Genomic DNA, 14,915 nt, shown 5'->3' with positions numbered 1-14,915 from the left:
ACTTGTATCTTTTGACTGAACTTAGTGTCTTTAAATCTCTCACATTTTTGCGGGTGCCTTACTGTTTTGAGTTGCTGTTAGAGCCATGATTTCATTCATTCCCAACTGCCTGGCGTGCTGGGCCATCAGCAGGTATCCCCCCCAATTCACTGATGGGGACCTCAGAGCGCTTGTAGGTTGCTTGTAGGTTATCATGTGCCAAGGTTGCTGTTACACTGACCACTGTTTAGATCTAGCATTAATTTAGATCTAGGGTAACATTGACTTCATAAGCCTCAACTTTGTTTTTAATCAAAAACTATGCTCTGCTTTTTGCTGTCACGTTAATTTTCTCTTACTTCTGCTTTCTGGCTTATTCCCAGACTCTTCTGCCCATCTCTGAGTCTTCCTTAAAAAACTCGCTTCAGTCTACAGCTCATCAGTATGTGTTCTCGGCCCCAGTTAGCCATGGCTCATTCTAATCTCCGTCCTTATTTCTACATTTCCCATACCTTCCCTTTCTTCTGGAGCTCGTCCACATTCTACCTGTTTCTCAGATCCCTGAAGCCTGAACTAAGTTCTCCCCCTCAGCAGTCTTTCTTCTGTAGTTACATCATCAGTGCCGTTGGGCAGAAAACTTCAGTCTTCTCCCCTGGTTCTCACAGGCATTGAGGCTGCCTCGCGTGTGAGGAGTGGGTAGGCGCTAGAGTCAGGACTGAAACCAGGGCTGTTTGACTCAGAGCCTTGTCCTCTTTCCACTGGGGAAGATAGGCCAGATTCATTTTAAGATGTACATGGAGAAATGAGATAGCATTTGCCCAAGAGAATTTCGCATAATTGTATACCATTTGGAGATCAGATGTGTGCCTTTTCTTCTCTTTCATTTACCTGTGGTACAAAAGAAGTTACAGGTATCATTGAACTTCCTTACTAGAGATGCAGCTATTAATGTGTTTCCCTGAATTATCTTTCAGTAAAAGACATTTATAGTTATACTAAAGAGTTAGGGTTCAATTAGGAAAAAAAATCAGAAGTGTACCTAGTCTGAAATTTTTCTCATGAATCTGTCAAATTCAACAAATATCCACTGAATGCCTGCTGTGTGCTAGGCCCTGTGCTAGGAACAGGGGATACAGTGATGTAAGAAAAGCACAGTCCTGAGGAGCAAGTATATAATCAGGTAGTTGTAACAGTGCAGCAGGGGTCTTTTTTAAGGACTAGACATTCCCAGTATCTCTGAGTCCATTTCTGTCCATCCACATACCTTTTCGTGGCTCACTGGCTTCCTCCCTTGCCAGACATAACCATCATCCTGAAGTTTGTGTTCACCATTTCCTTGTTCTTCTTTCTACTTACTCCTGCACAGCGCATCTGTATCGCCTGGGTTTTACCTGTAATGGAATCATATAGTGTACAGTCTTCCGTGTCTGGAGGTCAGATAACCCTTCAAAGAAACTTTTGAGAACAAAGGTGATGGTTAGAGAGCCATAGGGGCATGAATGATTATGTTTTTAAGGTGGGAGCGGTTTAACTGAAGGCTTGAGGGAAGGAGCCAGAGAAAGGAGATTTTAAGATGTAAGAGAAAGAAGAGATACCCAGTGGGATAAGGTTCCTGAGGTGGCAGAAGGAGATGTCACGTGGAGTAAAAAACCTTTGTAAAGGTTCCGAAAAGCTGGAGGGAAAGAGGGGAGTTTTCATAATACCGTCTTTCTTGGTCACTGCTGGGTTGAAAGCTGTGTCGTGACTGTTTTCATAGCTATAGTTTGTTTTTGCTGGTGACAGCCGCTGCTTTAGAGGATGCCCTTGGCTACGCTCTGTGAATGGCTTTGTCATGAACGCTTTCTGTTTGTCTCCTCCCTTGTAGTGCGAGCTGTTAATGCTCAGTGGGGCCCCCGGGGAGGTTGGCTCTGTGCTCTTCTCCCTGTTCTGGTCCGTCCAAGGCAGCCTGCTATCCTGGTGCTACCTGCAGCTGAAGAGCACGGACTCCGGAGCCAAAGATCTTGCCGTGGACCTTATTGAAAAATGTGAGTTTCAATATGAAATCCATGAAAACAGATGGCGTTTGGGTTTTGACTCTGAGTATGTTCTCTTCTTTAGTAACTCATGCATTGCGTGTGCATATGGTTTTCTTCATTACAGTTCAGATTCTTGGACTGGTTTGGTCTAATTAAAATAAAATTCAGCAGCATGTCTTTTTGTCCAGTTTCCTCTCTGAGCATGGTATGCCTAAGTATTTTTATTGTAGAATTAGATCATTTCACAGCCTAAACGCTGGTTTTGCAGTCATATAGCACTCTTACGTGACGTCTCATTCTTCGGGAGAGTCTATCCCTGTTTTAATCAGTCATCTAAAAATGAAAGTCTTGGAATTTTAAAAATCTAAGGTGTATGAGCATTGCTGTGACCTTTGCTGATTACTGAGAATAATTAGATTCATGTTCTGTAAACTCACAGAAAGTTATATGAAACCCAACAGGTGCTGACAAATTATACATGGAAAATTTAGTACCGTCAAACTTGGTCCCAGCAGCTGTGACGAGAACACTTATATTGGGCCCTGTCACCTAGAGCTTGGCCTGTTAGATTGGTCCACCTAATGCACGGGCTCATTGTAAACAGAAGGAAAAGGCGAGGCTGACAGCTGGGTTAGTCAGGCATGTAATGTCACTTCTGCGAGTGCTCCTCCACTTCATCAAAAGACCAAAAAAAAACTCCCTTTAAAAGTAGTCTTTTACTGAAATTCACACTGCTTCTTCCTCCCAGAGGAATGCTTTAGGATGACACTGTATGGCCTTGTGATCTTTGCTGTGGAATCCCCTCCACAGCTTCTGTAGTCCTCTTTATTCTTGTCCGTGGTGATAACTAAGCATGTGATATTTCTACTGCATAAAATATTAATTATGTTCTTTGTTTTGGCAGATGTGGGACAGTTTCTGGCAAGCATGAGAGTGATTTTGGAATCCCTTTTGTCACAATACAGTGGAAAAACCATAGTAGAAAGATTATGTAATTCAGTGTTTTCAATGGCAGCTCGTCAACTGGTAAGACAAACTGGCAGCTATTTGTAGTGACCCGGAAAGGGGTTGGGGATCTTCATCCCCAGGCCCAGCCTAAGGAGGACGCTGAGCACTTCATCCATCTTCCATTAGGTTATCTTCCTGCTGGACTTCTGCACTTTAGACATCCCACACTGCGTGCTCTTGCGAGAGTTCAGTGTCCTCACAGAACTCCTGAAGAAGCTCTGCAGTGGCCCCGAAGGAGGACTGAGGAAGGTAACTCGAGTTGGCACTTGAGCCGCCCTGTGTTTGCTCTCAGGAGTGATGGGACACACTTAGTAAAGTGGACGGCGGACTGTAGATAGGCACAGCTGAGCAGCTTCTAGAAGGCTCCCTTGATTTTATCAGCGGTCTTGCCAACAAGGGTAAATACCAGTCCAAGTTGATGTGGCCTGGTCAGCATTAGAAAGGAGACACAGACGAAAAGCTGTAGAGATGAATCTCATCATTTTATAGTTTATGAAGTTACATGAAAACCATTTAAGTGAATGAAAAAATTGAAGTCTAGAAGAGAAAATGTATGTTGTTGTTTATTTATTTATTTGAGACGGAGTCTTGCTGTGTCGCTCATTCTGGAATGCAGTGGTGCAATCTCAGCTCACTGCAAGCTCCGCCTCCCGGGTTCACGCCGTTCTCCTGCCTCAGGCTCCCAAGTAGCTGGGACTACAGGCGCCCGCCACCACGCCCGGCTAATTTTTTTTGTATTTTTAGTAAAGACGGGGTTTCACCGTGTTAGCCAGGATGGTCTCAATCTCCTGACCTCGTGATCCGCCCGCCTCGGTCTCCCAAAGTGCTGGGATTACAGGCGTGAGCCACTGCGCCCAGCCGAGAAAATGTATGTTGAAAGGCAAATTAGAAGGTTTTGTCTTTAGAAGACATTTCTCCCTTAATTTTGCATACATAATGTTTAATCACTGTCTTGTGTGAGCTTCATAACAACTTTGTGGCGGTAGAAAAGGCATTTATATTTAATAGGTAAAAAAGCAAAGACCCCCTCCCCGCGGGCCCCCCCCACAAAAAAAAGGAGGAGGGTAGGAGAAGAAGGGAGAGTGGATCCAGATTTGCCAGTGTCCCAAGTAGGAATGTGAGGTCTTTAGTCATTCAGTACTTTTTCCACTGGGAATTCACACTGGTAATGATTTGTAAGAAGTAGTTCTGTCGTAGTGAAAAGGTAAAAGCTGGTCACAGAGTTTTTGTAGTGTCATAAAAGCACGTCAACTTTGCTGCGTGATGGATGTATGTTGATCTGTCTGTGAAGATGGGAATGTCAGGTATGTCTTCGAGCCTGTGTGCTGGTTTGTGCAGGGCTGCCAAAGCCCCTTTGCCTGGAGCACTGATGGAGAAACAGTCTGCTGCGTGTGGATAGGTGTCGAGTGATAGAACCTTTTCTCCCCCCGGCTCATTTGTTATCATAGCTGGATGTTGAGACCTGGCAACAGGAACAGCCTGTGGTGTTACATACGTGGACTAAGGAATCTGCCCACAACTATGAAAATAATTGCCATGAGGCATCTGTCTTTGTTAGCCCAGGGGCAACCTATTTTGAGGTGGAATTTGATGACAGGTGTGAAACTGAAAAAAGGTAAGACCTCTATGTTCTTTTACCCCCAAGCGATAACAGGTCAACAATGAGAGAAGGAAGCTAATAGAGGTTATGCCTTCACAGGTATGATTATCTGGAATTTACCGACGCTAGAGGTCGGAAAACACGCTATGACACAAAAGTTGGCACTGATAAATGGCCCAAGGTGAGTGAGAGTCCCAGAAAGAGGTACCTACTGCTGCACCAACGCTTTTCCTTTTGTCGGCCTTCAGGGGGCAGTAGAGGTAAGGTCTTTGAAGGGAAGCATTTATGTTACACTTTTGTGAAAGGAAGGATTTGTATCGGAGTTTGACCAACTGCAATCTGTCACCTGTTCTGTAAACATTGTTTTGGGGCACAGCCATGCCTGTTTATCGTTTATAGCTGCTTTGGCACTGCAGTGGCAGAGTTGAGTAGTTGCAGCAGACAGCCTTGCCTAGAGTAAATGAAGAACTTTCATACTTAACGGGAAGAGCTGGTGGGTCTAGGAGGATGGCCCAGACCTTGTGGTAGAAGCCAAGAGTCTGCCTCACGGTTAGAGCTGCTTGAGCTCTTGGGCTGGAGGTTTAGTGCTGCCTCAGACTGTTGACCCTCTCTCCATGGTCAGTGGTCTTGGCAGGAGCAGAGGCATGGAAATGTGACCACTGGCTGAGTAGGTAGCGGACAGACGGTCACCCCAGGTGTAAAAAGCTGAGCAGCAGTGTTCTGCCAACTCTCCTTCTTCATGGGGTGCGGCTATGAATTTTCTGTTTCCGTCACCCCTTTGTACATTTCTCCATTAGTCATTTTGGGCGTGTGGAAATAGAGATCAGTTTTAAATGGAGACGTTTCTCGTCATGAAGAACATGCTTACTTCTGAAGCACTCCTCCCATCTGTCTGACCACACGATTTCTGTTTGTCTCTAGAAAGTGACCTTCAAGGCCGGTCCTCGGTTGCAGTTCCTCTTTCACTCTGACAGCAGTCACAACGAATGGGGCTACAAATTCACTGTCACTGCCTACGGCCTGCCCGACGTTGCTGTGTCTTGGGGGCTGGATTTACAACTCCTTGTCTCCCGGCTGATGGGACGCCTAGCTTCCCAGTGCATGGCACTCAAGTCTGTGCATCGTAAGTCCACGTCCCCGTTCCTTCCCTTCTCCTTGCAACCATGGTGAAGTGCAAGGTGCGTGCTTGCTCTCTTGTAGGTCATCTCCACTTAATGGCAGGGGGTTAATAATATTCCCTTTCAGTTTCCTTTAAACCAAAAGAATAAAGTGTCCACTCGACACCATTGTCATGAAGCTTTTTGCCTTAGACTTTGGAACATAGAACGAAGGATGCCATGGGTTCTCTGTCTGTGGAGGATAACAGCTTTTGTTTGGCAACATTGTCATTTTTTTGTAAGTAGGTGTAGGTATAGTCCAACCAAAAGGCAGGAATATAGAATAAGTTGATTGCATATCCTTTAAATATGTGAATATTTATGTAAATATATGTAGATACGTGAATATGAATTTTGTTTTAAAGTGATTCATTCAGGGCTGAGCAAGGTCGCTCATGCTGGTAATCCCAGCACTTTAGGAGGCCAAGTGGGAGGATTTCTTGATCCCAGGAGTTCAAAACCAGCATGGGTAGTGTAGTGAGATCCCTATCTGTACCAAAAAAATGTAACAAGTAGCCAGGTGTGGTGGCACATGCCTTTTGTCTCAGCTACTTGGGAGGCTGAGGCAGGAGGATCACTTAAGCCTGTGAGTTGGAGGCTGCAGTGAATTGTGATCATATTGCTGCACTCCAGTCGGGATAACAGAGAGAGACTGTCTCTTAAAACAAAAGGAAAAAGGTGTGTTCAATTTAGTTAGTTATTTAATTATTCCAGGGAACAAGAAGTACAGAATAAAACTTTCTACTGTATTTTATTTCTTTATCATTTCTTGAGTTTTTCCAATTTTAGAAGTAAAATATAGAAAAATACATAATGGAAAAAAAAACAAAGGAAAATAGAATCATCCTTAATCCTGACACTCAGAAGTAACTCATTTTCTTCTTTTCATATTTCTCCAAGAAAGAAAGAAATAACTATTAACATTTTTATTTCCACCTATTCTTTTCCCTATGCTCATTGTAAACACATCTATGCTAGATATTTATTATTTGCTACATAATTAAGTTTACAAATTGTGAATGTTTTTCCATAATTAAATATTCCTGAATGGCCTCATATTACATGCCAGAAATGGTTCATACCCTATTTTCAGCTTACTATAAACAGATTAGTCATTGCAAAGGTTCCTTGTAACTGAAGTTGTTCCACAGAACAGCGGTATTGCAGGACTTGCTGGTTTAGCTTAATCTGTGATGTGTGTTTACAGAGTATCACAATTACATTCTGGTATGTGGGTAAATTTTCTCTTTTAATAGTATTCATGGTTTTTTTTAACCTTTTCTTTCTCATTTCAGAGATTCTCAATACATTAAGGCAAAAATAGAACTCTCACGTGTCTTCTTCTCTTTCTAGAATTAGGAAGTAACATGGCTATACCTCAGGCAAAAATGGCATTAGTCCTAAGCTCCCCGCTGTGGAAACCTGTCTTCAGGCATCAGATTTGTCCGGAGTTGGAATTAGAAGCAAGCTGGCCCACTCACCCACACCAGAATAGTAAGGAGGTATTTACTCTTCTATTCTCTTTCTCTTTAGACTGGAAACTGCCTACGAGTATTTATTACTTTAAGTTATAAACATGTGTGTTTCTATCTTACTACCCGTATTAAGCAGTTAGCTCCTTGAGGCCAGAAACTATACCTTGTTAATTTGTTAACGCCACTGTGTCCGACAGGGGCCAGTGCACAATAGGTGTTCAGAAATACTGAATGTGAGTCTTGGGTGAAATGTAGCAGGTGCTCAGTAAATCTCTGTTGGTGGAGTTATCAGGCAAACAATTGAGTGTACTTCTAGTGCCTGCTGAGCCAAGCTTTAGAGGAATGATTTGTGCTATATCTTTTGTTCTTCGTAGAATTACAGCACATGATTTAGGTGTATCATATTTTAAAAACTAAAAGGTTTGCCCTGTCTCTATTTTTCCCCCTCCTTCCCTCTATTTCTGTATTCTATTTCTCTTCCTTCCCCTCCCTGCCCTGCCCTGCCCCACATTATTCAGTAGTTAATTGCCAAATCCAGTGGCTCTTCCTCAGCTTCTGTTCTCCTTGCCTCTGTTAAATTTGGCTCCTTCAGACCCTCTCTTCTTTGGATCCATGCTAGTCCACTGTCTTCTCTTACATCTGACTGCCCACCTGCCTCCTTCATTGAGTTTTCATATTCCTCCTTCCCTGAAGGGTAGGCTTTATTCAGGCTTTCTTCCCTTCCCCACAGCCCACCAAGACTTCATCCTCTCCACTTTCTTCTCCTGTCACATTGCGGCACTAATTCCTCATATCAGTCGCCAGGTCTGGTTTTCTCCCTGCTCCAAGTATCTGTTTCCATCTTCCTGTGAGGCATTTCCATTTAAATGTCCTGACTCCTGTTAACTCAGAAGTGTAAAACCAGAGACTGGTCACTTCTGTGATGGTCACTGTTTCCCCAGGCCTGAAGCCACTGCTCCCTAGCATCCCCTGTCCTCACCTGTCTCCCCATTCCTGTCCGGTCAGCCTGCAGGTCCTGTGGATTCTTCCTCATGATGTTCGTCTCTGTCCTTTCCTCTGTCTGCATCTTTATCCGGGCCCTCATTCGCACCTGCCTTATGACATTGGTACCTGCCAAGTTTTTTTTTATAATCACTGCATTATCTTGTCATTCCACTGCCAAGCACCATTAATGGCTCCCCATTGCCCACAGGGTGAAGTCTAACTCCTCAATGTGACAGTCAAGGCTCTCTGCAGTCTCCTTTCACCTTACCTATCTGACTCTAGTTCCCATCACTCCCCAGCTGAGACTTCAGGCCAGGTCAGTCTCCCCACTGACTCGTAACCTCTGCTAATGGTTATGTTCCTCAGGGCCAAGTCTGCCAGTCCTTCAGGGTCCAGGCCAAAGCCCATATCCTCCAGGAGGCTTTTCTTAATTCCTGTAACCTGCCAGGATCTCTCTCCTTTGAATTCTCAGCACTGGGTATCCCTTCTAGGCATTTGGCACTTGATAAGCTTTTGCTTTACGGGAATGCTAGTTCTAATGCTTTTAATGTTTTATTTATGTTTATCTTTTTTTTTTTAAACTCATATCTCTGTCTGGTCTTCCTAAAATAGATTTAAGCTTCCAGAGAGTGTTCACTGTGTTTTGTACTTCTGCTTTGGCCCAGTAGTTTGCTCAACAAATTTTGTTTTTTGAATGAATGTGTTAAATGGGATGGATTTATTTTTTGTTTCCAGGTTAAGAACATTCCTGACGACCCCTGCCGCCATTTTCTTCTCGATTTTGCCCAGTCAGAGCCTGCTCAGAACTTCTGTGGGCCATATTCAGAACTTTTCAAAGGATTCATACAGGCATGTAGAAAACAGGCCCCAAAGACAGATATAGTTGCTGGTTCCACTATTGATCAAGCTGTGAACGCCACCTTTGCTGCTCTGGTGTATCGCACTCCAGATTTATATGAGAAGCTGCAAAAATATGGTAACTTTATTACAGGGAATGTTTTTGATCTGAAGGCTAATTGCTAAGTTTTAAGAAAGCCTATCTTAAGTGAACATTTAAAATATTTTAACATATAAACACATTTCTATAACTGTAAACGTCATCTCGTTAGTCCTGTTTTGCCTATTAAAGATCCATGGCCAGTTTACGGTCAGCAGATTGTAATGTGTGGCATCTGACTTTGAGCTGCAAAATTAGCAGGTAAATTACCTTTCTCCAGAATTCTCATGGAAAACTGCCGAGAAATATAATGGAAAGAAACCTTCACTTGGGTCGTGGTCCCAGTGCAAAAAACTCAAAAGTTGTGCAGCTTCAGGTTAATCAGACAACCTTTCTGCACCTCAGTTTCTTTATCTGTAAAATTGGTTTAAGGTTGATTCGCTCTAACATTCTAAGAAATTGCAATTAAAATCACAAATGTTGAAGTTCTTGAATGTAGTAATAACCAAGGAGGAAGCTGTAAGTATTAACCGTTACCTTTAGCTAGCTTGCAGCGTCTTCGTAGCATCACCCTGCTGGGCTTCCTTTGCTGATAGCCTTGTCCTCACCATCTCTTTTCCTCGTGTCTCTTAAGGATGCCATCTCTGTATTTACCCTGCTACCCTGCCGCCTAGCAGGACCCACAAGGAGGGAGGGTCTCTCTCTACCTTCATACTTATTCAGGGGAAAAGTATTTCAAACCCTACCTAGAGATGAGGTATGGGTTTCCCTAAGCACCTGGCAGGGTATGTGTTCTTTACACAGTGCAGGTGAAAAAAGCAAAAACAGAGCTTCCTTCTGTTATAGTGGGTGATTGACTGTTGCTCGTTTTGTTTTGTTTTTTGTTTGATTTGATTTGATTTGGTATTTTATTTTATTTTATTTTATTATTTTATTTTATTTATTTTTTGAGACGGAGTCTCACTCTGTCACCCAGGCTGGAATGCAGTGGCGTGATCTTGACTCACCACAGCCTCCACCTCCTGGGTTCAAACAATTCTCCTGCCTCAGCCTCCTGAGTAGCTGGGATTACAGTCCCCCACCACCATGCCTGGCTAATTTTTGTATTTTTTTTTTTTTTTTTTTTGAGACGGAGTCTCGCTCTGTTGCCCAGGCTGGAGTGCAGTGGCCGGATCTCAGCTCACTGCAAGCTCCGCCTCCCGGGTTCACGCCATTCTCCTGCCTCAGCCTCCCAAGTAGCTGGGACTACAGGCGCCCGCCACCTCGCCCGGCTAGTTTTTTTGTATTTTGTAGTAGAGACGGAGTTTCACCGTGTTAGCCAGGATGGTCTCGATCTCCTGACCTCGTGATCCGCCCGTCTCGGCCTCCCAAAGTGCTGGGATTACAGGCTTGAGCCACCGCGCCCGGCCTGTATTTTTAATAGAGATGGGGTTTCGCCCTGTTGGCCAGACTGGCCTCGAACTCCTGAGTTCAGGTGATCCACCCACCTCGACCTCACAAAGTGCTGGGTTTATAGACATGAGCTACCGCACCCAGCCTCATTTTGTTGTTATTGATATTTTTATTCCTACCACCTTTATTGCTCAGTCCTTTGGATCTCACATTGCAGAATTTATTTTCTGATTGTTAAAACATCTTGATCACATCCCCAAATCTTAGTATCGCCTTTAAAAAGCTGCTCAAATAAACAAAACTACATTGAGACATGAGTGATTTATGGAAACAAATCTCATATGGAAGAGTTTTTCTCTGCTGAGGAATCGAGGGGGTGATGTAACCTGTATGATTTTGTCGGGGGGAAAGACAATATGTATTTTTGTAATCAAATTATAATAAGAAAGCTGGATAATCTTTTTACTTGAAGGAATTTTCAGTAGAGGGATAAAAGCCTGTGGGTTGAAAGCTGAGAAATGGAAGGCTACCTGCTGTGGGAAAATTCAGGCTGTGTTCAGATATCACATACCTGTTTGCAGAGGAGAAAACACACAGTCAACTGTGGGAACTCTACAACTGTGGGAACTGGAACTGTCTTGCTGTGCACAGGTTGTTTCTAGAACGCCTGCCGTTGTTGGTTTGAAGGAGGCCAGGCTTGTCTTAGTTCTTTCTGTCTCTGCCTTTATGATATGGATATTGATGTAAATATTGTGTGTCTAAGGACTATTTCTGAGTTAAGACTGAACTACTTTGAGAATGGTCTTTGTCTAGCAAATTTGCTCATCTTTGTCTAAAAATTGGTCACTCTTTGGGGTTAGAAAGGGTGGGGAGGAGTTTTTCAACTTGAATATAAGCTGCTTGAGGGCAGGAACTTTGTCTGTTTTTCTCAGCATAGTATTCCCAGTGTCTGGTATAGCCCTGGCATATTCCAGGGCTTCAGGAAATACTTACTGCATTGTAACATAGATGCAAAAGAGAGCTTCACACTCTTCTAGTATATTATCTTTTGGGCTTTAGCTGAAGACAAGGGGCAAGCCTCATAGATCTTTCTTTAAAATTTTTTTTTGTTGGGCTGGGCGCAGTGGCTCACACCTGTAATCCCAGCACTTTGGGAGGCCAAGGCAGGCGGATCACCAGAGGTCAGGAGTCTGAGACCAGCCTGTCCAATATGATGAAACCCCGTCTCTACTAAAAATACAAAAATTAGCCAGGTGTGGTGTCATGCGCCTGTAATTCCAGCTACTTGGGAGGCTGAGACAGGAGAATTGCTTGAATTGCTTGAACCCAGGAGGCAGAGGTTGCAGTGAGCCAAGATCATGCCATTGCACTAGTCTGGGAAATGAGCAAAACTCTGTATCCAAAAAAAAAAAAAATTGTTATTTTTCTAATTATTTTAAAAAAAACCTGTTTATGTAGAAACTTAAGTATAGAAAAGCTTAAAATAATTATTAACTACAGTCTCACCACTTAGAACCTTTATGAACATTTTTCTATTTACCTGGACTTTTATGTAGGTATATTCATATGTATGTATATCTGTATATATATGTATCGATACATGTTTTATTTTTTTGCTTGTTTTTAGAGATAGGGTCTTGCTTTCTTGCCTAGGCTGGAGTGCAGGGGCACAGTTGTAGCTCACTGTAACCTTGAATTCCTGTTCTAAAGTGATTTTCCTACCTCAGCCTCCCTAGTAGCTAGGACTACAGGTGCATGCCAGCGTGCCTGGACAATTTTTTATTTTTTGTAGAGACAGAGTCTTGCTATGTTGCCTGGGCTGGTATCGAACTCCTGGCCTCGAGCGATCCACCTCTGGTCTCCCAAAGCACTGGACCTGGAGTTTGAGGCTGCAGTGAGCTATGATGCACTCCAGCCTGGGTGATAGAGTAAGACCATATCTCTTAAAAAAATTTAAAAAATAAGAATAGTTTTATTATTCTTATTCTTAGAATTATTCTATTCTTAGAATTCTATTCTATTCCATTCTTAGAATTATTATAGATTCTAAAATGCTGGGATTATAAGTGTGAGCTGCTGCACTTGGCTTCCATGTCTGAAATACATATACTCTCTTTAAATGAGATCATTTTGTTTATACTGTTTCATAACCTGCTTTTTTACTTACTATACCATGAACTTTCTTCCTTATCAATAATTACTTTTTACTCATTGTTAATATTTAAAAATCTTTACTTTTAGTATTTTTTATATCTTTTAATATTTTACTCACTTTTAAAATTATTTCCATTTTAGAAATTATTAGTTTGAAAAAAGTTAGTTTGAAATAACACAAGAACCCACACAGGTATTTGTGGCTTAATTGAATATTTGTTTTTCCCTAAATTGCTCTTACCATCCCCGGTGTGTGATTGTCAGGAGGCCTTTTTATGTACTTCAGCAGATTCAGATCTTTGGTGCTTAATGTTGCAGTAGTGAATTGTGTTACCCGAATGTAATCTCCGTCTCTGCTTCTTTCCCCAGTCAACAGTGGAGGCAAAATAGCCCTGAGTGATGAGTTTGCCCAGGTTTATTCCTTGGCAGATGGGATTCGAATATGGATGGTAAGATTTTCCTTTGCATGTGATTTTGGTGTATTTTAGGTTTTCTACCATGATATCATGGAATTAAGATGAATTGTTCTCTTCTCAAGAATATAGCTTTAGGATTTTTGTTAAGCTAAAGTTTAGTGACATGAATAGATATAAAATAATTTAGAACCCTTGAAACTATAGTCTGGGCAGTTGAAAAATAGAGGAAACAGGATTTAATTGAGCCCTTTTTACATCCCTTCTTGGAACTCCATAGAGCTGGAGGAATAGCATCACTTCAGATACTGGGTAACCATGGACAGTTTTAGGTCTCAGCATCACGTAGAGCTGTCCCCTCATTCAGAGTAGAATAGGGATGAAATTTTGGTTCAAACTGCAGCGGACTGGGTTTATGACCCTAATAAGACTGTTCATTTCTCTAGATCTCAGCAGCTTCTTTATCAGTACTAGATGGGCTTTAGAGAAAGCTCCTTGCAGCACGAGTGTTCTAGAAATTTTTAAGTAATAAGGTTGTGGGTATTACAAACACCTCCTACATGATACAACCGTAAAGTACTCTGTGGTCTCCATGCTGTGTGCTTTTGAAGTAGTTTGCCGTGGCTGTCCTTGCTTCCCTGCCTGGACAGCATAATGATGTGGCTCAAATTCTCCCCTAGTTAGAGATGAAGCAGAAGTCCCTCATGAGCCTGGGGAATGAAGCAGAAGAAAAACATCGTTCGGAAGCTACTGAGGCGAACCCTGAGAGCCTGGGTGAGTGTGCTCATACCAGCCGTTGTCCCTGAGCCTTCTGTTTTCGTTTCAGAGCCTGGAAAACCAATGACTCACCTTCCAGATTATCTCAATCAAGGCTGTGTTGACCTAGGGAAAGTAATAGAGGTGCTAAATGTAGTATCCAAGGGTGTATCATAAATAGATAAAATCCCAAAGAGGAGTAATTTTTCATTGACCTGCTCCAAATGGAACATCTTTCTAATCACTTCTCTTAGGAGGCATCAGGTGCTTTTTGAGCTACATCTTTTTTCTTTTCTGAGATGGGGTCTTGTTCTGTCTCCCAGGCTGGAGTGCAGTGGTTCAGTCATATAGCTCACTACAGCCTCCAACTCCTAGACTCAAGCAATCTTCCTACCTTAGCCTACCAGGTGGCTGGGACGTCAAGCAGGTGACGCAACACCTGGCTAATTTTTTTCCTCTTTGTATTCCCCCTTGTTAAGCAATTAAAAAATGTGTTTTTTTGCCTGGCGCGATGGCTCACACCTGTAATCCCAGCACTTTGGGAGGCTGAGGTGGGCAGATCACAAGGTCAGGAGATTGAGACCATCCTGGCTAATGTGGTGAAACCCCGTCTCTACTAAAAGTACAAAAACTTAGCCAGTCGAGGTGGTGGATGCCTGTAGTCCCAGCTACTCGGGAGGCTGAGGCAGAAGAATGGTGTGAACCCGGGAGGCGGAGCTTGCAGTGAGCCAAAATCGTGCCACTGCACTCCGGCCTGGGTGACACAGACTTTTTTTTTTTTTTTTTTTTTTTTTTTTTTTTTTTTTTTTTTTTTAAGACATGGGGTCTTGCTTTGTTGCCCCAGCTGGTCTCAAATTCCTGGCCTCAAGTGATCTTCCCACCTCAGCCTCCCAAAGTGCTGGGATTATAGGCATGAGCCACTGCACCTGGCCTTGTTATGATTTTAAAGTGTGCTCACACTGAATATTCAGTGAAATTAAAGAATTACTGTTATTTTTTAAATATTATGGTTGTGTTATGTTTTAAAACTCATATATTTTTAAGA

The 14,915-nt window shown here is 42.7% G+C and overlaps 1 protein-coding gene across 8 annotated transcripts in view; it reads left to right on the top strand.

Annotated features, from left to right (window-relative positions):
- Positions 1 to 14,915, top strand: part of ZZEF1 (zinc finger ZZ-type and EF-hand domain containing 1) — a 140,767-nt gene that overhangs the window by 62,709 nt on the left and 63,143 nt on the right. For 5 of the 8 annotated variants that reach the window (XR_012425143.1, XM_074018267.1, XM_074018266.1 and 2 more), the window contains 10 exons: positions 1,844 to 2,003; positions 2,899 to 3,020; positions 3,129 to 3,251; positions 4,451 to 4,617; positions 4,702 to 4,783; positions 5,524 to 5,725; positions 7,113 to 7,261; positions 8,954 to 9,194; positions 13,071 to 13,150; positions 13,795 to 13,888. Coding sequence is in view for 7 of the 8 variants with exons in the window: in XM_074018267.1 (XP_073874368.1) it covers positions 1,844 to 2,003; positions 2,899 to 3,020; positions 3,129 to 3,251; positions 4,451 to 4,617; positions 4,702 to 4,783; positions 5,524 to 5,725; positions 7,113 to 7,261; positions 8,954 to 9,194; positions 13,071 to 13,150; positions 13,795 to 13,888 (1,420 nt within the window). In the remaining variant the exon portion in view is untranslated. Of the gene's footprint in view, positions 1 to 1,843; positions 2,004 to 2,898; positions 3,021 to 3,128; positions 3,252 to 4,450; positions 4,618 to 4,701; positions 4,784 to 5,523; positions 5,726 to 7,112; positions 7,262 to 8,425; positions 8,535 to 8,953; positions 9,195 to 13,070; positions 13,151 to 13,794; positions 13,889 to 14,915 lie in introns of those variants that run through there. The other 3 variants (XM_074018269.1, XM_074018271.1, XM_074018270.1) reach the window with 3 other exon arrangements.

Source organism: Macaca fascicularis, chromosome 16 (assembly GCF_037993035.2).
Source record: "Macaca fascicularis isolate 582-1 chromosome 16, T2T-MFA8v1.1".
Taxonomy (NCBI): domain Eukaryota; kingdom Metazoa; phylum Chordata; class Mammalia; order Primates; family Cercopithecidae; genus Macaca; species Macaca fascicularis.
The sequence above is the reverse complement of the archived record's forward strand: the minus strand, read 5'-3'. Positions and strand labels throughout refer to the sequence as shown.